The 26,959-nt window shown below is 47.4% G+C and overlaps 1 protein-coding gene across 2 annotated transcripts in view; it reads right to left on the minus strand.

Annotated features, from left to right (window-relative positions):
- The window catches only part of DYRK1A (dual specificity tyrosine phosphorylation regulated kinase 1A), a 551,386-nt gene that overhangs the window by 84,257 nt on the left and 440,170 nt on the right, over positions 1-26,959 (minus strand). For both annotated transcript variants that reach the window (XM_085621267.1, XM_085621268.1), the window contains exon 11: positions 3,961-4,267. In XM_085621267.1, the coding sequence (XP_085477393.1) occupies positions 3,961-4,267 (307 nt within the window). The remainder of the gene's footprint in view (positions 1-3,960; positions 4,268-26,959) is intronic.

The following is a 26,959-nucleotide window of genomic DNA, read 5'->3' on the forward strand; positions in this document are numbered from 1 at the left end:
CACCCTGATCAATACCTCAATCACCACCGCAACATTTCCAGATGCATGGAAACACAGCAAAGTCAGACCACTACTCTAAAAACCCTCCATCGACCCCAGCAAACTCAAAAACTACTGGCCAATCTCTTTGTTCCCATTTCCAGCTAAGCTACTGGAAAAAACGAATGGCAGGCAACTCACGCCACACATGGAGCAGAACTAGCTACTCTGCGCCTCCTGGTTTACGCAGCAATCACAACACTGAGACCGCCCTGATCGCAGCCACCGATGACATCCACACCCCCCTCGACCAAGGAGAAACCGCGGCAGTGATCCTACTTGAACTCTGCAGTCTTTGACATCGTATTCCACCACACTCTGATCGAAAGACTCCACCACATCGGCATCCAAGGGGACACGCTCAGATGGATCAGCTGCTCCCTCACAGGAAGGACATGCCTACCACTTTCCACCTCTGAACCCACGGATATCATCTGCAGTGTCCCCCATGGTGCATACATCAGCCCTACTCTCTTAAACGCCAACATGACCCCCACTGGCCAACATCGTCACAGCACACGGTCTCAACATAATATCCTACACAGATGACAACTCATCCCCCCCCCCCACCACCAGGACCAACTTCAACAGATGCATGACAAACATCGCCGATTGGACGAAGAACTACCTCAAGCTGAACATGGACAAGATAGAAGTACTGATCTTCGGCAACAACAGCAACCACTGGAACGACTCCTGGTGTCCCCCACCCAGACTTACAACCCGCACCCACACCTGCCGACCACACCAAAAGCCTAGGAATCATCATTGTAACAAGCTCACCATGAAATCATAGATCAATGAAGCTTTCTCCACCTGCTTCCTCACACTGCAAATGCAATGGAACACTTTCTAATGACTACCCTTGCACACAATACACACCGTTACACAGGCCCTTATTAGCAGCCGACTGGTCTATGAAAACATTCTGTGAATTTGTGCTTGCTTTAATTTCTTGCTTTTTTAAGTCATTAAGGCAAAGCAAAACCCCTTTACCCAACAGCCATCCAGAAATGACCACAGATCTCTGATATGTGTGACTGCTGTATTAGAGTCTCAAACAAGTTAGAAAGTGAGACGAAAAGATAATTGATAGGCAAGACTTAGACAATTGGCAACAAACATTTGAACTACTGTGACTTCTTTCTCAGAGACTAACTGAATGCAACAACTGTATTCAACAAGCATTGGCATAGCCAATAGGTCTCGCTTTTGGGGCCTTATAAGTGTTTAGTTATTCAGCAAAATATCCTGGATGCAACATCAACTATTGTGTTGTATGGCTAAACACTTATAAGGTCCCAAAGGCGAGACCCATTGGCTATGCCAATGCTTGTTATAGTTTACGCAGGGCTCTTCACTCACTTCAAGCCAGACACACTGTTGCAAGCGGTTGGAGAAGTATGCGAACAACTATCCTTTTTAGGGGAAAACTATTGTGAAGCAACAGGGATGGGCAATGGCAAATACGAATGAACTGGTACAGCAACAGGTCCACGTCAAGGCTTCCACTACTGGTAAACAGTGGGCACACCTGCCAAAAATAACCCAAATACACAAAGGAAGACAATGAAGCTTTGAGCCTACACATGCTTCGAAGGTCTAGCAGGCCAGGTAGATTTTGAGTGGCGTAAACCATTGGACAACAATATTTGGTAAAGTCATTCGAAAGAACAATACACCATTCGGTATTTTGGAAGGTCCTCCTCTGTGAGAACTACCATGAGCTGCATCTCGTACACACAATGACTTGGATTTCGCATTTTACTACAGAACACTGGGTGCATTAGGTAAACATGTTTTGGGGGGTATGGTGGTGCAAGGACATATGAAACTGAAATATTTACAAACTGCACAGTACTTCGTTGCATGAACACAAAGTCCAGTCAAACGCCCAAAGCTCGACAGTGTGCACAGTAACCCCACAGTGTATTATTTCCAGCCAGCAGCGAGTGCAGCTAAGGGTTCAGCATTTTGTAATGAGCTGAACTGTACAGAGCACAGCACTGTGCCCGAGCTGTTAGTACAACGCTGCTCTTTCGCAAGCTCATAAAGCAAACCTTTGACGAGTAATAAACCGTAATTATCTTAAATGCAGGAAGATTGCGCAATGCAAAACAAATGCCAGATGGCGATTGTTTTATGCATATTTTAAACGACAGCTCTACTCTACTGTGAGCAACGCGCCTTTCAATTACACCAAAGTACGATGGAAGCAAAACTAAGGAGCGGTGGTGGCGGACGGGCCAGCTCGGGCAGCAGCAGGGAAGGCAGAAAGGAGAGCAGGCCGGCATCCGGAGTCCACATAGAGAAAGGGGGATTGTGCGGTGTCTTCTGCAGGCGGAACGTGTCATCGCCGGGAGTGCACCGCGTGCTTCATGGAAAGAGGGCCCTTCTCCTCCCAGGCACTGCAGAGGGAGGGGACCCGAAGAACATTAAAACCGGACCTATTGGCCTTTTAAACATGTCAAGTGTGCGAAATTGTAACCCCACCACCACTTTTCAGTATAGCCCCCTATCCCCCCCCCCCCAGGCCCTGAAGTTAGGGCCTGGTTGAGCCCCTGTCCCCAGGAAATATTAGGAGCTGGTCACAGAAGCCAGGATACTCACATATATGATTTACATCTGATACTGTACGTAGAGATCAAAGAGGTCAACGAATACTGGGCTGCAAAATTGGGCAAGCCACTCTCAGTGCCTTAACAAGCGGTTGTGCTATACCAAACCAATGGATACAGAAATGAAAAACCTGTTTGTGAGACATATCAGGTCGACCTGCGAGAGCCTATGTAAGTAAATCGATAAGAGAATCAATCACTTCATATGATAATAATGAAGCACTGCACCCTTGTAACAGCAACGCAGATCTCTAGCGTGTTGCTCCAGCGAGCTGTGGAAGTACTGGCGCATCTAGTGCCCGACTCCCTAAGATCTTGATACCTGTAGTCCGAAGGCACTCCCGTCTGCTTTCCAACTGTGCTGAGAGATCCAGGTGCATCGGCTGCATCAGTCCTTCCGTTTACAGTGCCCAGAGCTCAGTTTGGGAAGCCATTGCGGTTAACAGGCGACGGACGGAAACTACATCACAGAGGAACTCTGTTGTGCTGAAGATAGCGAGGAGGTAGTGGCTGTAGGGGGCGGGAGTTGTGCGGTTTCTTACGTTGGTCTCCTGGCGGTGTGTAAAAGCTGAGAAAACTTCAGAGGCACGAACTATGGAGAAAAATGCACCCTCAGCCAGAAAGTGGAGAGCATAGGGGTCGGGGGTGGCGAGGGCGGCAACGGATGAAGAAAGCCTGCGAGTGGTGCGCGCATGCTTGGGAGAGCGAGCACCCCATTTGTTTTCAATTATCGCGCCCAGGCACGATCGCTGAAAACAGATGTGGCCAGTGCGCGTAACCGCACGCCATGGGCGGTTACATTGGCTGGGAAAGGCGGGACATGCACCCTCATTTACCCACTTGCGTGCTGTCTTTTAAGGAAGACGCACGCAAAGGTCAATGGAATGTCAGGACTTCGAGCACGAGCTTGCTCTCTCGTGCGCAAAGTGCTGGTCAGCTCCAAGAGGCCGTATCCTTAGAGCAGTGCATGCGCGCTGCACTAAAAGGCTCGACCTAAAAAGGCATAAAGCAAAGGCAAAGAAAGAACTAAAAACTTCATTTGAAAGGTACATTTCAAGTGTATGCTTAGCATACAATGATGACGAACATACTCAGAGCCATGGGCCACAAAGTGATACCACTTCTCGTTTGCGAATGAAAGGACACCTTTCCCCCCTCAGTCTTCAACCAAAGGAGATTGTGTCCAAATTTGAAATAGTAGCTTAGTTGCATCGCTCATCCATTTGGAACCAAAGTAAACAGAATGAAGGAATTTCTATTATTATTTTAACTAATTCACCAACATGTACGAATAGTACTGTACCTGAGCTTGAAGATGTGCTGGAAGTGGTCCCTGAAGACTGCGACTGTTCCATGGCAGGACTCGTAGATACGCTGTTACTTGTATTTGTACCTTCATCTGCTGTTTTCTTAAAGAAACTATGCTGCAATGCGTAATAAGGTTGGATCCGAGTTTTTGGGTCATAGTCCAGCATTCTCAAAATGAGGTCTTTGAACTTTAAGTAGTCTGCAACACTGTGACCCGATTCTCCAGAACGTCGACCGCCTGGCCCCCCAGTTTCCACTCCAAGAATTGTATGAAGTTTTCGAGTTCCAGCTGGTTTGTACTCCTGCATTAAGAAGAAAAACATGTTTAATTTACAGACAAGTCACACTTTAATTCATACTTTATTTTCAGTGGCACAGAATATAAATCAAAGCAGGAGAACAAATGTCAGATCTGATGTATTTTAAAAAACCTTAATTTAATGGTTACTGGTTCCATTTGTTATTCATTGTTATATATATATATATATATATATATATATATATATATATATATATATAAAATATTTGCGGAGAGTGTCAACAAAGACCTCCTTCTACTGAGAACACAAAAGCCCAAAATGAAGAGATGGAATTTGACATACAATCAGAAAATGGCAATTCGGGATTTGAAAAATGACACGGAAATTATTGTGAAACCTTCGGATAAAGGGGGCAATATTGTCTTACAAACGAAGGACAACTACTGTAGGGAGGCCTTAAAACAGTTGAATGATCGTGAGAGTTACATACCGGTCAGCGAAAGAGACTACCTGAACAGCATAGAGGCATTTGAAAAAATGATTAACAAATGGCACAATAAAGGCATCTTGTCAACAGATGAAGTCAACTTCCTATCGAACAAACATCCACGGATCCCGACCTTTTACCACCTCCCAAAGATACACAAGGACAACACGAATCCCCCAGGCAGACCAATAGTCTCATCGTTAGGGGCCCTGACAGAGAACCTATCGAGATATGTGGACTATTTTTTGGCCCCATTAGTATCACAGTTAACATCATATACTCGTGATACAAAAGATTTTTTAAGCCAAATTCAAGGAATCACTTGGGAATCGGATTTTATGATGATAACCTTGGACATATCCAGCTTATACACAAGCATAAGACATATGGATGGAGTAACAGCGGTGGAATATTTTTTGAAAGGACGGTCACTTAAATTTTTGGATCACAATGAAATGATCATTGAGTTTATACTATTCTGTCTGAACAATAATATCTTTTTATTTCAGGAACAGAGATACAGGCAGATACAGGGGACTGCGATGGGCACCTGCTTCGCCCCCACTTACGCGAATTTATTCGTGGGCTGGTGGGAGAAGCAGGTGGCCTGGGCAGAAACCAGTGAAGGGGGCGTTGACAATGTAATCTGTTGGAGAAGGTACATTGACGACCTCTTCATCATATGGAGAGGGTCGAGAGAGTCAGCTGAGAAGTAGGTCTCCTCACTGAACACCAATGAACTAAATCTTAGATTCACGGAAGTGTCATTCTTAGACCTGCGAGTATTTGTGGAGGACAGTACATTGCACACTGCACTCTATAGAAAGAGAACCGCAGGGAACTCTATACTACATAGAAAGAGCAGTCACCCCGCTAGTTTGATTCGAAGTATCCCCTATGGGGAATTACTTCGAATCAAACGGAACAGCTCTCGAGATGAGGACTACAAGATGGCAGCGTCAGAGAGCCTAAAACGTTTCAGAGCAAGGGGGTATCCTACGGATATTCTAAGAAGGGCTGAAAGTAAGGTAGCCCAAAAAGCAAGGTCCAAGCTCTTGTTTCAGGAGAAAGTACGAACGAATAACACAGATGTTGAGAACAGATTTCGCATGATCACCAGCTACTCGAATGCGGCATCTGATATCAGACGCATTTTACAGAGCAACTGGAAAATTCTGAGATCTGACACGGTCATTGGCAGGGATCTACCTATGAAACCAAGTATCAGCTTCAGTAGAGCTAGATCTCTGAAAGATGAGCTAGTAGAAAGGCACTTGGAAATTAAGAAACCCGACACAGGTTTACAGAGATTACATGGCTCCTTTCCCTGTGGCAAATGTAGAGCTTGTGCCACGAGCCAACGAGTCACAACATACAAAATTTCGAATTAATTAAAACAGCGAAAGATAAATAAATTCATGACATGTAGCACCCCATATGTGGTTTACTGCCTGGTATGTCCGTGCAGTTTAAGATATGTCGGGAGCACAATCAATCCTGTGAAAATGAGGATTTTAGAACACCAAAGGGCAATAACTAGTGTAGACACTAACTATCCGGTTGCACGACATTTTGCGAAGAAGCACAATAGCAATAGATCTCTGTTGCAATTTTTCTGTCTAGATCATGTCCCGAAGAGCATCAGGGGAGGTGATAGAGAGAGGAGTCTAAGGAGATTGGAATCCCGCTATATTATAGACCTACAAACAAAGTATCCGGGTGGTCTTAATAGCAGGGAGGAATTTGCAGTTCATTTGTAAGGTGAATAGAAATTGGTGGCCCACACTCTGTGTAATTTTGCATGCGACTATTGGACGGTAATAGATCTGGTCATATCACATAAGTAATGATGTTAATCAAAACCACTATAGAATGCCCATACAGGGCGATATGTTGACATCAGATGATTAAGAATTAAGATTGACACTACATGCGATAGACTGATCACGGGCATTTTATGTACATAAACTTATTTAAAGAGGAAGCTTGAACTCTGAATGCAAGCCCATTCAGGGCGTTAATCAGTTCTCTATAGAAAATGATTGTAACATATAATTTCAATGTACCACTAACTAAAGTCTGAGATAGATTCCATGCCATGTGTTAGATCTATCCCAATGGAAATGTTTTTGCCATTAATTACGTACTGGTGGTGGAGGAAAATAGCGCGATTCCATCTAGGATGTAATTATGTTATTGAATTTACGCGCTATGACTCACGGCTTGTGAAGCGACTTACTTATTAATCGTGGTTTTGAATGAATTATGATATATTTTGACCAGACCATTACATCAGGCTGTATTATTATTATTTTGAAGCAGTACGTGTGAAGAATAACATGTTACAAGATGGCGCTCGAAATTGAGCAGTAGTCCTTTGTCCATTACATGTATTTGGTTTGAATTTAAGTTGCCACGGTAACGGCGCTAGTCGACACTGACGAAGGCTGACGCCGAAACGCGTTTGTTGTTATTTTGAGTCTCGTGAATAAACCGTAAAAGTTTATACCCAACGTGAGTGCTGGCCCTAATTTACTGGAAAGTAAGGAGCTTGATATTTAGCGGTCTGCCACCGCTGGACCGGGCATCCGCTCACGAGTGCGGCAGCAGGCAAGACCGACGGAGCAGTGAGATATATATATATATTTTTATATATTTTTACATAGTCGTAAGATGGTCAGACAAAGGGGGCAACATTGTACTTTGGCCCCTAGAAATGTACAATAAAGAAGCGCTAACACAACTATCGGACAAAAACTGCTACACTAGGATCAGTGCCACTAACATCATAAGCATCAAAGAGAAATACCATGCAAGCTTGTACGATTGGAGAAGGAATGGGCTAATAACAAGGAATGAGTTGGATTATCTCAAAAATGACTACCCTGTAACACCACAACTCTATTTGTTACCTAAGATCCACAAGAACGCAGAATGTCCACCTGGGCGGCCAATCATATCCGCCATAGGAAGCCTATTCGAAAACACCAGTAAATTCATCGATTTCTTTCTCCAGCCTTTCGTACAATCTTTGCCCGCATACACCAAGGACACTGGAGATTTTTTAACCAAGATTTTTGACTGCAACTGGCATGATGACTATTTACTGGTTACACTAGATGTACAGAGCTTGTACACGAGCATTAGACATTCGGATGGTCTCAGAGCTGCCAAACACTATTTGAGCACGAGGGACAAGAAGCTTCATGCACATACTGTCATGATAATGCAAATGATGGAATGGTGTTTAGAGAACAATGTTTTCATGTTTGATAAATTGATGTATAGACAGACACAGGGCACAGCCATGGGTACCTGCTTCGCCCCCAGTTATGCGAATTTGCATATGGGCTGGTGGGAGGAGCAGGTACTCAGGAGGACATACAATGTTCAAATGTCTAATAATGTCATGTTGTATCAGCGTTACATCGATGATATTATCATCCTGTGGAGGGGTAGTGAACAAAGTGCCAATGAGTTTATTGCTGACATTAATGAAAATGAGTTAAATCTTAAATTCACAGGCACGATAAGCAAACATTCTATTGTATACTTGGATTTAGAACTATACCCCATGAACAACAAAGTGCATTCATGCACACACAGAAAAACAACATCAGGAAATGCCATCCTTCATGCACAAAGCTTTCATCCCATCAAATTGATTGAGAGTATACCTTATGCTGAATGTTTGCGCATGAAAAGAAATTGCAGTACAACAGAGAGTCTGGTAATCTCGACGAATAACTTGTTTGAGAGACTTAGCAACAGAGGGTACAAAGCTAAAACTCTGCGAGCTGCGGAGCAAAAATGCGCTAAAGTTACTAGACAAGAATTACTGTTTAAAACTGAAGCTAAACGACCTAAGTCTGCGCCAATGACGTCACAAACGCCAAGGCTTATTACAGGATATAACATATATCACCAGAAATTGAGACAAATCCTGTACAGGCACTGGCCAATAGTGAGATGTGACCCCGTCATAGGACCATCATGTATTAAGCTCCCTCAACTGACTTTCAGGAGGGCGAAATCCATGAAAAATGAACTAGTCTGTAATGCGCCTGTACAAACTAAAGGCACTAGTTGGTTAAAATGTCAGAATGGATTTTTCAAGTGTACAAAGTGCAAAGCTTGTAAGCATGGAGTCAATATCAGTTCAATCTCCACTCCCTTATGGAAAACCCCATTGGAGATCAGGGAGCATTATACTTGCAAAACAGAATTTGCAATATATGTGCTACGTTGTACTTGTAACAAACTGTATGTGGGTAGTACCATTCACCCCGTACATGTTAGAATTTTACAACACCTCAGGGCCATTAGCAATAATGATCCAGCTTACCCTGTGGCCCGTCACATCAACAACATGCATAGTGGTAAAGCAGAAGACCTGACATACTTTGTTGTTGATTGTGTGAAGAAAAACATCAGGGGAGGGAACAGACAACTGGCACTAAGGAGACTTGAGTCCAGATATATTATCCTGCTGGACAGTAAGATTCCTAATGGCCTTAATGCTGATGAGGCATTAAATGTGCATCTGTAAGACAATAACTGCCTCTTAAAAGATTCGATGATCCATCCTTTTATTGCTGACCCAGTTAGTCACTGTTCGTTACCTGAGTTTCAAATACACTTGGTTCAAGGGAATATCACTTTAAATTTATGCTAATATAGGTATTAATAGCAGGTTACAAATTCCTTATATTTAGTTACACCATCAATAGCAATCGGGTTAGAACTAAGTAGTATTGGAGATTGCCCACTGGGGCTTTACATTTTGACTGAGTATATTCACTCTTTCTCTTAAACATGTCATTCATAAAAAGAACGACGAGGTATTATTATTTAATAATATTCTAACTATTGATGAGTATTGCGCTATAATTATGATGGTGTTAACTAGCTATTCCGTTTTTTGACAAGTTGTATATAGATTGTGAATTGGAAGAAAGACTTATCTTCCGTTGTGACTTTCTCTATGTTTATCATTTGTTTACAACGTTTCTAAGCAACTGTTTAATTAATTTCAGGTGTAGAGACTGTTTAAATGACTTACGAAAACTGGGTCGGTTACAGTGAGCAAGGCGGACTTGTTCCGCCGAAACGCGTCTGGCTACATTGTTATGAAATAAATCTTTTCCTTTGAAAACCCACGGTGTCAGCGCCTGCTTCAGATCACAGAAACTCAGGATTGGATCTAATATATATATATATATATATATATATATATATATATATATATATATAACAAAATACTACTTTTTAACCAATATATTGAGGTCTGCACATCAAGGTCCCCTCTTGACAAACCTGCTATTTTACCTGACTGAATCAGAGATCAAGCCTAAATCCATAGGAGTCGCAAATGTATAATCCAAAATGTAATCAAAAGATTAAAGAGCAAGAGGTAGCAACAGAGCAATTGCAGTTCAACTTCTTGGCTGGTTAGAACTATAAAAGTGTGTCAATCCTACTGTGTTTCCAAATATTTTGCTGTGTAGGTGTTATTCCAAATATAGATGTTTAAGTGATAATCAAGTGGATCACCATAGGCAACTAAAAGTATGTAATGCTGCTTTCTTTGGCAACTGTTATAGAGAGTTCAGAACGCACCAAGGAAAGTGCTCTGTACATTCAAGCAGATAAACGGACACGGTTTTGAAATGTAGCATACTTAGGTCTGACTGTGGAGATCTAACCTCGGCATCGGGAGGCAGTTCAGCAGTGGAAAGTGACTGACACTGGGGCACGCAACAAATCACGGGCAGACCCCCGCAGACACTCACTTACCGATGAGGTCGATTTTTTATGCTTGGAACGCCTACAATCACTAAGACCACGGAAACAGCCGAACAGCGGAAATCGGGGAAAAACAAAAAACGAAATGAGAGAAGAAAAGCCAACCGGAGAAGGAGCAAACAAAAAACAACTGAAGAAGCAACCGAAGAGGTATTGGAAGAAATAGAATGCTCTAACCCAACTGAAACCGATGAAACAACGGTTATTAATTTGACGGACCTTACTCTCAACAGGGCGGAAATTCAATTACTGGCCCTAGGACTCTCATTCTGCCCTGAAAGCTCTTTCAACTACGCCAAATCACGCATAGACATTTACAAAAGCGTCAGGAAATTGAAGCTAATGAAATTCCATGCTCAATCCAACAAACAAGCGGTGGTGGCAGCTCCGATTGCTTCAACATCAACATCACAACCGCTTGAGGGAAATGAGATGGCATTGAACACACAGGAGCTAGTCGATATTATGTATGATTTACAACATGAAAATGATCCAACAAGTCAAATCTCGTCAACAAGTCAATTTCAACAAACCGCACAGGGGGCGGGCAAATGTCTAACCCCCTTCAAGCCACCATCTAAATTCTACCCTATTACAATCAAGGATACAATTGATAGCTTTCAGGAACAGGTTATAGCTGATCTAAAGAATCTCAACAAAATAACCAGCAAGGCTAGGCAAACAAGAAATAAAAACAAAGAATTACAATATCATCAACTGATTACCAAAATAAAAAACAACAAGGAAATAGTAATTCCCAATGCAGACAAGGGTGGTAACGTGGTGTTATTAAAAAGAGAAAACTACCTGAAAGAAGCCATGAACCACCTGAATGACAAATCCTGTTATGCGACGAGCAATAGAGCCACGTGGAGTTCAATTAATTCAACATACCAAGTAAAACTAATGGCCTGGCGAGAAATGGGACTGTTAACGTCTGAGGAGTATAAATACTTGTGGACTCAAAAACCAGTTATCCCTATTATATACTTCATACCCAAAATCCACAAAGATAAAATCAACCCGCCAGGAAGACCAATAATTTCTGCTCGTAACAGTATCTTTGAAAAAACCTCCAGATATGTGGATTTTTTCCTACAGGACTTTGTTCAAAACCGGACATCGTACATTAAAGACACAGGCGATTTTTTAATGAAAATAAAAGACTTTGAATGGCAAGAAGATTACCTTTTGATTGCGCTAGATGTAACCTCACTATATACATCAATCAGACATAATGATGGACTAAGAGCTTTGAAATATTTTTTGGCAAGAAGAGGAACCTTCTACGCTGAACATAACCAGATGTTAATTAACATGGTTGAACTATGTCTGACTAACAACATTTTTATGTTTCAGGATGCATTATTCCAACAATTACGCGGGGTGGCGATGGGTGCAAGCTTCTCCCCCAGCTACGCATGTCTACACATGGGCTGGTGGGAGGAGCTTGTACTCATGACCAAATATCAGGACATCTTTGAATGTACATTCAAGCAGATAAACGGACACGGTTTTGAAATGTAGCATACTTAGGTCTGACTGTGTAGACACTGGTGATGTGGTATGAACTGTCCTGTTTGAACTACCGTTCATCACACTATCCTAACTAGTAATGGAAACTTCAGCAAAGATAGTGCTGCAACAGTCACAAACATCTCATTTTGCCAGATCACTCCCATTGAAGTTTTCATGCCCAGCCCCCGAATTTCTCCTTTGGAAATGTATTATTAATTTTAGGTCTGTGATGACTGAGGCCTGCTGTCTCAGATGTGATCTGATGAACAAGTTACTTCCGTTCGGTAAAGCTTTTTCTGCTAGAGACTAACCACAAATTCCTCACCTTCAAAAATATTACCATTGCTTTAGGCTGGATCTGGTAAATCTTCAGCAGTATCTCTGCACGCTGATAGGTGGCATTGATCAGCTGTGTCTGCAGTGACATGTGCAATGCCTTTATAGGCACCAATGCAGAGCACTGACATCAGTTTCTTTTGTGACTATTTCCACGCCAAAACACAGAGCCATGTTAGACTGACTGTTTGATCAGTGTGCAGAATCTAACAGGATGTTAGGGTGAAGAGTTCATTGAGCAGAGTGGGGTGGTTTGGAAGGACAGTGAGGAACCTGTGCTTGGACAGTCTCTACCAGAAAAAACTTTAGCAAAGGTAAGTAACTTATTATTCTGATAGAGAGAGACTTCTAATCACAGGTTCCTCACCTTAAGGTAATCCCAAAACAATACCTTCTCGGAAGTGGGTCTAACATAAAAACCTCCTGGACCCCTCTCAATCAGGATTCAGATCCAACCACAGCACTGAGATAGGTCTAATCGCAGCCACGGATGACATCAGAGCCCTCCTGGACCGCAGTGCAACAGCAGCCCTCATCTTCCTCGACCTACCAGCCACCTTCAACACAGTCTCCTATCACCTCTTGATCAAAACACACTCCACCACATCAGAATCCAGGGAGATGCCATCAAACAGATCGCATCATACCTCACTGAAAGAGCCCAGAGAATCCGTCTCTCACCATTCCCTCGGAACCCAAGATCATCTGCGGCTTTCCCCAAGAATAGGCCTTCAGTCCCACCCTATTCAATGCGTTTATGGCCCTCCTGGTCAACACAATCATATCTTCAGGTGGCTCCCAAACAACCCCAGCACGTAGGCACTAGTCACCAGCAGACTGGACTACGGGAACACACTAAGTAGGAATTATCGCACATTTCCTGAAGAGACTCCAGACGACAATACAAAACTTGAAAGACTCATCCTCGACCTCAGATTGACCCACATCACACCCCACCACAAGTAGCTACACTGGTTCCTGATCCAGAAGAGATGCCAGCTCAAGATCTTGACCCACGCATACAAAGCTGTGCATAACGAGGGACCAACGTACATCAACAAACGCATGACCTTCCACCAACCAAACACCTATGTTCCACCTCTCTTCCTTGCAGACAACCCCCGACTATACAGGGCAGGATGCTCCTTCTGACATCTGGAAACCAAAGCCTGGAACAACCATCCCCTGCACCTCAGGACCGCCCCTACGCTTCAGCAATTCAGGAAAGACCTCAAGACCTGGCAGCTCAAATGAACAGATCAGTATGAAGCTTAAATGAACAGATCAGTATGAAGAATCTAGCATCCCCAGCGCCGGACGACCCTCGCAGGTGATTTGCCATCCTTTACAAATCCTGATTGAGAGTTGGCTCAAACCAGAAAATCCTGGAGGATTGAACAGGCAAAATGCACGTCTCAGTGAACTGCCTGTCAAAGCATTAGTGCTCTGTGAATGTGAGGAGGAACACCCACGTAGAGCTTGGTGGATTTCCATGACAGGTACCCTGTGTGCCAATGCAGTAATAAAGGCCTTGGCCCCAATGTAAAGGGCCCTCAAGCCTCCAGGGGCTGATTCTTAGATAATGCATAGCAGATCTTAATGCAGAGTACACTGCATCAAGAGATGTTATGTTAACTCTTTTTATATAGCGCACAGCTCCCTCAGCAAGGAGGCGTCCCGGCGCTGGTAGCAGTGTCAGTAAAGAAACTAGGGGCTAAGCCACAGGAAAAAGGTAGGTTTTTGTAGCCTTTCGAAATGTCAGCAGGCTATCCAGACAGTGCATCTGAAAAGGCAGGGAGTTCCACAATTTAGCCGCTAAACAGCGAAAGGACCGCCCCCCAGCTCGGTGACGCCTCACTCGAGGGACCATAACCACATATTGCCCTGCAGAGCGTAACTGGCGTGTAGGTACGTATGGTACCAACAAATTGGACAGAATCTTAGGGGATGAAAGTTTTAAAAGTCAGACACAGGGTTTTTAATTCGATCCTTTTGGTCATAGGCAACCAATGTAAACGACGAATAGTCCCCGTCGCAGAGCAGCTTCTGGGAAGCCTCATCAGGACTCGGGCTGCCGCATTCTGAACTCGCTGCAGACGAATCACCTTTGACTTATTTGCCCCTAAAAGGAGCGAATTTGCATAGTCCAGTCTGGACAAAATAGCCGCCTGTACTATAATCAGCCAGTAGATGGATCAAAAAAAACCAACAAGGGCCTTAATCCCCAGAGTAAGCCAAAGCTAGTGCCTGCTACTTTCTTAGTGTGCTCCTGAAACCTAAGAGTGGAATCAACCCATACCCCAAGATTTTTTACTACCAACTTGGGGGTGGGAGCGCTACCCAAGGTCTTGGGCCACCATTGCTCACTCCATAGTCCCTTATCTCTCCCCACCAACAACACCTCAGACTTATTGGCGTTAAGTTGAAGGAAGTTGGTGGTCATTCACTTCGCGACTGCTGCCAGGGCTCTCCGAAATTTGGAAGCCACCACCAACTGCTTTTTCTCCTGACTCGTAAATACGCGGATTGGCGTTCCTATCTACTCTTTCTTAGGTGACATTTTATCATATTTGCACCTTGGAACTTTGAGAAACGTTGGAAGCTTGATAATGGCGTTATTTTGACGAATTGTGGGTTCTTGCGAGAGTTTTCTATAGGTTACATCAAGACCCATTCATCAGTCGATTTTACTTAGCCCATCTTATTTCAAAGGGCAAGGGTCACTATTATCATCTGACATTCTGTTGCATATTCAAAGGCCTTGAGAAAGTCTAAGCACAAGACGAAACACGTGTTGGCTATAATGTGCTGAGAATATTTTATGACAAACAATGAAAAATCTTCACGGACAAAAATAAAAGAAAGAATAAAGAAATACAGCTTGTTCACTAAAATTGGATCATGTTGAATTAATGTTTTGAATTCCCGTCACTATATTCTGTTTGATATGAAAAAGGAGAGGGAAAATTGTACCTTGCATTCTCTATAAACTCGATCTTTAATATCTATAGATCTACTAAATATATGAAGGTGTGCTATAGGAACCCTAATATTGTTATTACCAACTGCGTATCATCAACATACGAGACCATGGTAAGACACCGCAGCTAGGGGTTGAACGTACAGATTAAATAGCACAGGGCTCAGGGCAGAGCCCTTAGTAACACCATGCCCGATGGACTGGGCGCGGGAGAGAAAGGGAGGGGCAGTTTTTTGGAATGTTCTGTCCGACAGGAAAGAACTAAACCATTCCAAGGCTAGGCCTAAAACATCGGCCTCCTCCAGATGATGTAGAAGGATCCGGTGGAAGACCGTGTCAAACGCGGCACTTAGATCAAGCAGTAACAGGGCCGCGGTGTGCCCAGCATCCAGAATGGTCCGCAGATGTTCGGTCACAGCTAGGAGAGCAGTCTCCGTGTTGTGACCAGGGCGGAAGCCATTCTGGGACAGAACCAAGAATCGGTTGTTATTCAGAAAGCACGTGTAGGTGTTATTGGTGTGAGCTTCGGCAATTTTAGCTACCCATGGCAATAACGATATATGGTGGAAATTTTCCAATTTTGCCGGATCCAGTGAGAGTTTAAGTAGAGGGACTACCCTTGCCTGATTCCACAGCCTAGGGACAACTGCTGTGGTAAGGGAGGTGTTAATTACCTGGCACAATGGTGCAGTCTTGCCCCTTTTCCCCCCCAATTAAGAGAGGAGTATCCACCCGAAAGTTTCTTGGTGCGATCAATGTAGAGCGAAAGAGCTCTTTGGGGTCAGGCGATGGAGTCTCTTGTTCACAGAGAGACGAGGGGGAGCAAAAGAAGTAGTCAGAGTGATCCTTTGGCAACATGAATGACCACTTTTGGAAGAAAGTAGGCACATCTACTAACAACCAGTTTGTCAGGGAAATGGCTGGTGTATGAAGAGTGAACTGAGAGTGCTTGAAGCTCACTGACCCTCCTGGCTGATGTAATGGCCACCAGAAAATACGTGTTGATGGTTAAGAGCTACAGAGAACAGCTGTGTAGGGGCTTGACGTGGAAGCACAGAAAAACGCGAGGACCACATTAAGGTCCCATTGGGGCATCATAAAAGGGGTGGGAGGGAACAAGTGTTGCAACCTTTCAGTCACAACAGCTGTTTGAACAGGGAGTGTTGACCCGGCAGCCCTAGTAAAGCAGAAATGGTTGACAAGTAACCCTTAATTGTGTCCAGGGCAGGGCAAGGCAAGGGTAGGTCTTTTGTCACCATCTAAATACCTGCTGGGGAGTGCATACGAATAGATGCTTACAGGGTAAGTAACATAATTCATTCGTAGCAGGTGTTGGCTGCAGATACACATGCTTTGCATAGACTGTAAAGCAGAACCCTTCACGTGGAGGCTTTAGGCATGGGAATGTGCAGTTGTTTGAAATTACGTTGGAAGGACTTTTTGTCCAACTAAAGCTTGTTGTATTAATTGAACAGCCACACAAAAATGCTGTGTGAAAGTGTGTGTGTATATCCATGTTGCCGCTTTCCAAATGTCATTTAGAGGGATATTTCCTAAAAGGGCTATGGTTGCTCCTTTTTTTCTTGTTGAATGAGCCTTTGGCACAGTTGAATGGGTTACTTACCTTCAGTAACGCTGTATCTGGTAGAGACATGAATAGCTGCAGATTCCTTAACTTAGAATATCCCCAGGTGTCAGACTGCATCCAGAGAATTTTCAGCAGTACCTCTGAGCACCTGGAGGTGGCGTTGCATGGTTCCGTCCTGACGTCGTTTACGGATATGACATCAATGGATCTATACAAGTCCCTCCCGGCGCACTGACGTCAGTTTTCTACTGTGAAACTTTTTCCGCGCCACAATGCGGAGCCACTACAAAAACTGTAAGAGTATGGGAACAGTGTGCCAAAAAAAGATCAAAATCTCTGAAACAACAATGACAAGAAATCATAGAATGTTGAGAAACATCACCATGTATGTCAGTGAAGTACGAGTTACCTACCTTCGGTAACAATGTATCTGGTAGAGACAATTGTAGCCGCAGATTCCTTCACGTAGAATTATCCCCAGGCGTGAGACTGGATCCGGAAACATTTTGCCACAGCATCCTTGCGCGCCGGGGGTGGGGCGACATCACGCGACTCCGCCCAGGCGTCATCCGCGTCGTCTGCGAGCTCACATAAGACCCGCCCTGGCGCGCCTACATCAGTTTTCTTCAGAGAACTTTTCCGCACCACAACATGGAATCACCGTATAAAAAACTGTGGAAGCATGGGAACTGTGTGCGAAGAGCAGAAAAATTGGAAAGAAACGGTGACTAACACCAAAACCAGAGTAGTGTCAACACCGTAGAACTCAAGGGCAGGGAAATTAGAAAGAAGAACAACAAGCAGAAACCAGCGCAGTCACCCTGCCAGCACATAGACAACCTCCCATCCCTGTGCCCCGGAGGCAAGAACATGCGTAAAAGTCATGGCACACGTGGGAACACCACCCCCTCCCATCCTGAGCAAGGAATGGGACCAGTCCCAAGACAGACAGGGACAACAAACCCCCAAGCCACCCCAACCTAGAGGGCAACCCCCCACAAGGTACAAGGGCAAGACAAGACCAGATGACCCTTAAGCAGAGGATAGCGAAGGAGGGGAGGGAGGACAGGGATAGAAGGTCGATGAATCACTCCCGAATATTCTCAGGGAATACTCCATCCCGAAGCAAAGCATGGTGACGGAGAGCGTCGGAGGAAGCCATGGCCCAGCCCAGCACCACTGAGATGTCCAGAGCAGAGCGGAGAATAAACGCCGCAAGCTCCCGGCCATCCAATGCATGATGCCGTAAGTCCACCAGGCCAGACTCCTGGGATGCTGTAGAGCCCAGAGACTCAGCCAAGTCCCACAAACAGGAGGAGGCCCTAGCCAGCACACACAAGGTGTTAAGGGCCCGCAGGGCCGTGCTGGTCAAGGCGAACATGTTGCGTCCCCAAGAGTCCAGCCAGCAAGCCTCTCAGGACAGCGGAGTCAACAGTGGCGGCTGGGAGGGAAAGGCAGTCCGCAAAAGGGGGCTGAGGGGTGAAGGGAAAGACACGCCTGGTCACGCAGTGCTGGGAGGTGCCGGTGCAGAAGATGCTGCGGCACCGGGTCCCCTGAGGCAGGGCGCCTCTAAGCACCCGTCAGGGAAGAAAGGAGCAAACCCTCAAAGGGAAGTAGGATTTCCCTCACACCAGAGCACTGGTGGAGGACCTCCAATAGATGGTCCGCCGGAAAGTGAGCCACCGGGTCACCCATGCGCAGGATGCCCACAGCAGTGGACACCGCGTGAGCGAATGCCGCACCCGCTTCCGTAGGGCCCTGCGGTGGAGAAATCAACTCCTCCGTGGGCGACGGCTGCTAAATAAGGCGGCCGTCCCAGATGCCAAGCGGGTCGGGCAAGGGCCAGACCTGGAAGTCAGAAGGAGCCGAAGAATGAGGGACCTGCCGCTCTTCCGACGAACACCTCTGCCCCTGGAAGGGCAGGGAGATGCCCTTCGACGCCGGTGAAAAAGACACCACACGGCGGCCTGTCTCCGGGGAGGACGACACCAATATGCAGCCTGAGTCCGAAGACGAATCCACAGTACGACCACTGCACGGAGCCGTAGAATCCGCTGCTTGAGGTAGGACGTCGGCACCAGCCAGTGCACCGGACAAGGAACCTCCGAGTCACCCCACACCGGGGACCAGCGCGGAGACCGGAGTAGAGCTGGAGCCGCACCGGCCCCCGGGCGGCGCCGGAGTGACGCCGACCCGACCCCTCTCTGAGGCAGCCACCTGTGTGGGGGAACGAGATGGGCCTGGGGAGTGGCACAAAGCCCTCCACCAGCCACAGCCCAGAATGAGGCGAAGATCGCTCGGCAACCCATGTGGCGGCGCCAGGGACGATTCAACCTCTGACTCGCCCTCCGACAAGGCAGCCGCCTGTGGGAGGGACGAGAGGGGCCCAGAGAGGGACGAGGGGGTCTCCCCTTGGCCTCGACCCGGAGCGGGACGAGGAGGGTCCACTGACCCCGGTGGCTCCGCATGGTCCAGCTGCTGCCGGCGCCGTCACCTCAGCCTTAGACAGGACCACCCTGTCAAAGGACCGAGAGGGGCTCGGGGATGTGACCCGAGCCCTGGCGACCTCCCACCACACCACAGGGAGCCCCGCGGGAGTTTGCGGCGAGGCAGAGACGCCGTGGCCAGAAGGAGGTGCCCCAGAGGAGCCACACCCCAATAGTACCACATCCTCCAAGCCTGGATCCAAACCAGTCGGAGCCGGGGCCGGAGTCACCGGCGGCGCACCGCTGAGGGCCCTGCGCAGTGCGAGGGATCCGCCGACGCCCCAGGAGGGAAGGGGGAGGAGACGCCAGCGAGGCCTGCAAAGTCTCCATCTGGACCCTCGATGCCCCAACACCGGGAAACAGTGGATAGGATGACACGCGGGGCCGCATCACCCGCGGAGAGTCCACGTCCTTGGTAGGCTGGAAACCAGCCCCCAGGGACAAACTGCGACACTTACCCACTGGGGAGCGATGCTCACGTGACATCGGAGAAGGGCGAGGACGGCGACCACGGCCGTATCTGAAGCAGTCAACCGAAGCAGACCGAGGGGAGGATGACGACCTGGAGAGACGCGCCAAGAGAAGTTTCATCCGGCACTGCTGCCGCGACTTCGGCTTCAACTGTTGGCACGCCGTACAATCTGTGGTGCCGTGATCCTCCCCCAAACACCACATACAAATGAGATGAAGGTCCGTCCCCGACATAAGATGCCCATAAGACGTGCAAGGCTTAAAGCCCGAAGGCATTCGCACACTGTTCCGTTCCAAAATGAAATGGAAGAAAAAGGGGCTCTAACAGGCCCGTAGCAAGGATCGGATCTGCGTTGCATGCGGAAAAGGAAAAACTGAAGTAGGCGCGCCGGGGCGGGTCTTATGTGACCTCACTGACGTGACGTACGCGGACGACGCCTGGGCCGAGTTGCGTGATGTCGCCCCGCACCCGGCGCGCAAGGATGCTGTGGCAAAAAGTTTCCGGATCCAGTCTCACGCCTGGGGATAATTCTACGTGAAGGAATATGCGGCTAGTAGCCTCTACCAGATAGACTATTTAATACTGTAAAGGACTGAAGGGAGAGAACAGAGCACTGGCCCCTAGAAACAGTCTTGCAGAAGCAAAGAGCCCGGCCCCCCATGAGGCAAATGGCAATGGAAATGAATAGCATGACAAACGATAGACCGTCTGCAACCACAGGATGCAACTAGAAAGGGAAACAAGACTGGAACAACATGACTCATGGTAAGCGACCACAGGGCTGCAACAACAGAGAATGTGCAACCACACACCCCATAAATGACCTATTGACTGTAGCATAGTCAAATAGGCCCCCCAAACAACTGACTGCACCAAAGTCATAGAAACCCCAGAGTAAAGGTGAAGAAATAAATGAGGGTGGAAGGGAGGGCAGAAAAACATGATGAATCCCCACACTGGCAGAACCAGGGTGGAGGAGTGTGGAAGGACACAACCTCACCACCCTACGAGAGTGGGTGGAAAAGCAACAGATTAAACAAAATGAGACATTCTTCCCCGGAGGGATGTGAAGTAGACCACCTTGCAGAAAGACCAAGGCCATCTATAAGGAGGCAAGTGGTTAGAACCCAACCTGGAAGGGTCCTCATTGAACAAGGAGGATGTGTGGGCGTTAATGAATCTGCGGCTAGACTGTGTCTCTACCAGATACATCGTTACGGAAGGTAAGTAATTCCTTCATCTGATAGAGACATCTAGCAGATTCCTTAACTTAGGATAGAAAGCAAAGCTATGTCCCATTGGAGGAAGGTCTGCGACTAAAACCCACCAAGTTCCAAAGAGAACTAATGCGTCAATAACATTGAATAAAACACAGTGGGGACAGCAATGCTAGCATGGCTGACACCAGACCCACGAAACTCAGGACGGGAGCATGAGCAAGGAGAGCAAGGTACCACAAGCTCTCTTTCATCCATACCGGGACGAAAGGAAATCACAGAACCAGAATGGTCAGTGCATAATGGAAGAAATACAACAATTAAAACAACAAAATCTTCCCCCTTGATATTTAAATATCCGGTAATACATCCAGAATAAACATATAGTTGTCCCACAAACGTGTAATTTGTACATTTTATTATAGAAAACACATTCTTTTTATACAGCATTTTTATAAATTAGTTATCAGTATCACATATAACCATAACAGACATATACATCAATATAAATATTAACACATCACTTGAAAAGAGCCCACTAACATGAAAATCCAACAGAACAATGTAATAATCAATAACACAAATGCAAAACAAGCATCTTGACAAAAAAACACTATCAAAACAGCTAGACAATAATAAACAACCAATCAATCATTTGTAAAGCGCACTACTTACCCATGAGGGTCTCAAGGCGCTGAAGGAGAGGGGGAGGGGGGGGGCCTGCTACTGTTCGAACAACCAGGTCTTGAGAAGTCTCCTGAAGGTCAGCAGGTCCTGGGTCTGTCGCACGTGGATGGGGAGGGTGTTCCATGTCTTGGCGGTGAGGTGGGAGAAGGATCTGCCGTGGTGGGCGTTCGGTGGATGCGTGGAACGGTGGCGAGGGCGAGGTCAGTGGAGCGAAGCTGGCAGCTGGGAGTGTCGAAGGTGAGTCGTTTGTTGAGGTATGCTGGTCTGGTGTCGTGGAGTGCTTTGTGAGCGTGGGTGAGGAGTTTGAAGGTGATCCTCTTGTTGACGGGGAGACAGTGCAGGTCCCTCAGGTGGGCAGTGATGTGGCAGTGGCAGGGGATGTCGAGGATGAGGCGTGCGGAGGCGTTCTATATGCGTTGAAGTCTCTTCTGGAGTTTGGCCGTGGTTCCTGCATAGAGGGAATTGCCGTAATCCAGCCTGCTGGTGATGAGGGCCTGGGTGACCGTCCTTCTGGTTCCGGTGGGGATCCATCTGTAGATCTTGCGAAGCATGCGGAGAGTGTTGAAGAAGGAGACAGTGTTGACTTGCTGGGTCATTGACAAAGATGAGTCCAGGATGAACCCAGGTTGCGTGCGTGGTCGGTGGATGTCGGCGCAGCTCCCACCGAGGTCGGCCACCAGGAGTCGTCCCAGGCGGAGGGGGTGGAGCGGAGGATGAGGAACTCCATCTTGCCGTTTTCCAGCAGGATCCTGATGTCAGTGGCGGCAATGAGGGCGGTTTCGGTGCTGTGGAATCCGGACTGGGATGAGTCCAGGGTGTTGGGCCGGAAGTTCTTGAGGTCCTTTGGGTCTGCCTTGGGTTTCTTGAGTAGGGCGTTGATCTCTGCATGTATCCAGCTTTCTGGGAAGGTGGCGGCCTCAAATGAGTTGTTGAAGATCTTTCGGAGTTGGGGTGCGATGATGGAGCTCACTTTATGAAGATGTGGTGGGGGCAGGGGTCTGACGGTGAGCCAGAGTGGATGGTGTTCATGGTTGTGCAGGTGTCTTCGTCATTGACGTGGTTCCAGGAGATCAGGAGGCCGGTGTGACTGGGGGGGGGGGGGGGTGAGTCTAAGGTGTCGGCGGCTGTCGGGGGGTCTGGGTGTTGAAGTGGTCGTTGATGTCTACGATCTTGCGGTGGAAGAAGGTGGCTAGAGAGTCGCAGAGGTCTTGTAACGGCGGGATGTCGCTGGGGTTGGCGAGTTCCTTCACGATGTTGAAGAGCTCTTTGCTGTTGTGTGTGTTCTTGTCGATGCGTTCCTGGAAGTAGGACCTTTTGGCGGTTCTAATGAGTTGGTGGTGCCTGCGGCTGGCGTTCTTGAGGGCTGAATAGTTGTCCGGTGTTTGCTCGTGGTGCCATTTCTTCTCGAGTATTCGGCAGGTCTGCTTGGATGCCTGGAGGACGGCGGTAAACCAGATGGCCCTTCTGTTGGTGCGTCTGTTTGAGGGTTTCTTGGTCGGGGTGAGGGTGTTGGCGCAGTCGTTGATCCATTGCCTGAGGTTGCGGGCGGCTGTGTTGGTGTCGGTGTGGTCGGTTGGTGGGTCTCTGGCGAAGGTGGTGATTAGCTGGTCTTCGGTGACCTTGTTCCAGCTGCGGTGGGGGATTCTTTGTAGGTGGTTGTGTGCTGTGGTTTTTTCGAAGGAGAAGTGGATGCAGCGGTGGTCGGTCCAATGAAGTTCGATGGTGTGGCTGAAGGTGACGTGGCTGCTGGCGGAGAAAATGAGGTAGAGCGTGTGTCCGGCGGCGTGGGTGGGTGTCGTGACGAGCTGTTTGAGACCGCGGTTGGCGAGGTTGTCCAGCAGCGTGGTGGAGTTGCTGTCGTCGCCGTTCGAGGTGGAAGTTCAGGTCTCTGAGGAGGATGTAGTCTGTGGACGCCAAGGCGTGCGAGCCGACGACATCTGTGATGGAGTCGCTGAACTGTGGCCGGGGTCCGGGAGGTCTGTACACGAGGGTTCCTCTGAGGGTGGTGTTGGGATCGATGTGGATCTGGAAGTGCAGGTGTTCGGCGGTGCTGAGAGTGTCTTCGGTGTTGGTCGAGATTCTGAGGGTATTTCTGTGGACGATGGCGATTCCTCCTCCCGGTCTGTTGGTGTGGTCCCTGCGGGTGATCTTGTAGCCATCCGGGATGGCTAGAGATCAGTCAGGAAAGCTACCTCCGGGGAGGATGAGTCGAACAGGTCCCAGAGTTAGACGGCGTGCCTGTGAACGGAGCGGGTGTTGAGCAGTATGCATCTGAGATGGTTGTGGCATGCCCTGGTGGGAGGGGCAAGGCGTGCTGGTGTACGCTGGCTGGTGAAGCTGCAGTTTTGGCAGGTGAAGGGTCCGTGGGTGCGCTTCGGGGTGGCCTGGCAGCAGGTGGTTGATCGGCCGGCGTGGAGGAGGTTGGCGTCGTAGTGGCATCTGGTGTCGTGGTGCTCTCGGGACCTGGCGCTGGGCACGGTCCAGGTGCGGACAGGCGCAGACGGGCTTGCCTTAGGCGCGCCCCCGCTCCACGCGGCCGGCATTAAGAAGGGGAAGTGGGAGAGAGGAGCAGCTGGGAGGCGGGCATGTGGCGAATGGGCGAGTCAAATACATGCATACCAAACTACAATACAGTGATTATGCAAGGAGTTGGATATACAGATAAACCAACAAGGAAAAGCGCTGACGCACGTTTCGGAAATGGAGATTACATAAGCAACTCCATCAAGGCGCAGAAGTCATAACTGATTCAGTGGCAACCAGCCATCTGTATATCATGCACATTCCACCAGATATGTGGTGTAGGGGGCTCAATTACAATATAGTGCAGATAGTCTTCGTCCTGGATACGGCATGAAGGCTTGATCAGGAAAAGGAAATATCCTGAAGTATCATCATAATAAAAACAACAAATAGCTGTATACCAACAGTCTGCATCGAAGATACGTTAAATTTGTAAGGCTGGTGGTAGGACACATCTAATAGTCTTCTAAAACAGGAACCGGACCTGCTAAATCTGTACAATGGGTCCCGATATCATGCAGGAAAGGTGTCCCCACCGGGGCTACAGTGGTATATGCTAATGAAGGTTGAGCTGTGCCTCGTAGCATTAAAAGTGTTGAACCAATAAAAGATGATCGGAAATGTAATCCAAGCAATTAGCAAATGCTGCAAGTGTCGGCGTCCGTCCACAGCAAGGTACCACAAGCTATCAGAGGGCGGTACAAGCCTTCTTTCGTCCAGACCGGGGCGAAAGAAAATCACAAAACCAGAATGGTCAGTACATAATGGCAGAAATGCCATAAAATTCTGCAAACAGTAGTTAAATTGAACACAGGATCCTATGGATCCGCAAGAGAAAGTCTCAGAGAAGGGACAAAACAATATGACAGCAGCAGAGCATACAAGCTGGGCATGCGCAACAGTGGATGCCAAGAAATGACATGTCAGGGGACAGATATCACCATGCTGAGATATACAGAGCCATGACTACCAGGAGACACCTGTATGTGGATGACAGATACGCATAAGCAGATAGTATGTATCGAGAGAACCACACCACGCAAATGCCCAATGAAATGTAACCGCGACAGCATGTGCGCGTCGGCCGAGAATGACGGGTGCATCACCAGGAGAGTGAGTGAGTGAGTGAGTGAGTGAGAGAGAGAGAGAGAGAGAGAGAGAGAGAGAGAGAGAGAGACTATCGAGAGAGAGACTATCGAGAGAGAGAGAGAGAGAGAGAGAGAGAGAGAGAGAGAGAGAGAGAGAGACTATCGAGAGAGACTATCGAGAGAATATCTGGCCAAAACCCCAGAAGGGAAAAACTAGCATGCTTGCCCTCTCATTGTGTGTCCATATCATGACAGAACACATACAGACATATAGGTGAAAGTGAAAAAGTCCTGAAAAAGAAAAGATAAAGGAAACTCTAAGAGCAGCTCTGGATAATAGGGAGCCGCACAAAAGATACCAACGGAACCCACTTGAGTATCGCAGGACATTACGATGGCAAGACGCGTAAAAAGCAACACCATCCTCCCCATCAGGGAAGGAAACCTTTTCTCCCGCGGGACAGGCGGGGGAAACTGACCACCACATCAACGAAGAATGAGTCAGCAAAACGTATACATTGCCATATACAGATTCTGTATGATCCCCAAGATTATCCGGAGGCAGAATATGTCCAATGAAAACAGCAACAGAGGGCAGGAGCAGAAGTACCTGAGCCCTGCGTGGTAATGAACAGAAGAACTTGAGCCCTGGCATGTGAAGGGCAGAGAGAAAAAGGCACAGGCTAACGCGCAGCAGTGACAGGCGTAGACTCCACTGCCCATAGGCAAAACCCAGAAAGGGTCTGAGCTCCGAGAAAAGACGTAAGCCCTTCCCAACACCAGGGATAGAAGGTAGACAATACCAACATAATAGAACGCAGCCAAGATAGTGGTGCAAGGAATACCACGGCCACCCCGTGACAGCACACACACCCAGTGTTTACTCACAGGTCATGTCCGCACAGAACACGAAAAGAAACTGTGCCGGTGCGGAACAGAACAATATGCCCACAAGGGACACGTGCTTACGTCTAAGACAGCCAACATGGCATAGAGCACAGCGAAGGCAATAAAGAAGGGCGTGAACACGCTGGAGTAAGCCAAGTGTGGCAGAAACCCAACAATACTCCGGGGATGGCTGCATCCACAGAGGCAGGAGAGTGCTACCAACCGTAAACCACAATGCAGAAGTTCCAGGAGAGAGCCACGCCAATCCCGTGGGTCTCACCAGAAGAGGCGTCCTAAAACAGTAGGAGGTGCGCAATGAACTAGGAAGCCTACAGTATAATCCAAAGGACAAGTCCCCAGATGGACAGAAAATATACGAAGACGACTCCGCGGGACCCTTCGAAACTTCATGGGCAAGGAAGAGCAGCTATACAATAGCCAACGAAAATCCCACATAGGGTATATCACATCCCTATAAAAGGCAAAGGACACCTCTTGAGACGAGCTCATAGACTGAGGACTCAAAAAGAAATCCAGAAAGAGCGGACCTAGCTGTACCAAACTAACGGAAAGACGGCCGATTAGCCGTACAAACTGTCCAGGAAATAGCATCTTGAACCCATAGACGGATACCAGAAAAGCAGTGACAATACTGCAAA

Source organism: Triturus cristatus, chromosome 8 (genome assembly GCF_964204655.1).
Source record: "Triturus cristatus chromosome 8, aTriCri1.1, whole genome shotgun sequence".
NCBI classification, from domain to species: domain Eukaryota; kingdom Metazoa; phylum Chordata; class Amphibia; order Caudata; family Salamandridae; genus Triturus; species Triturus cristatus.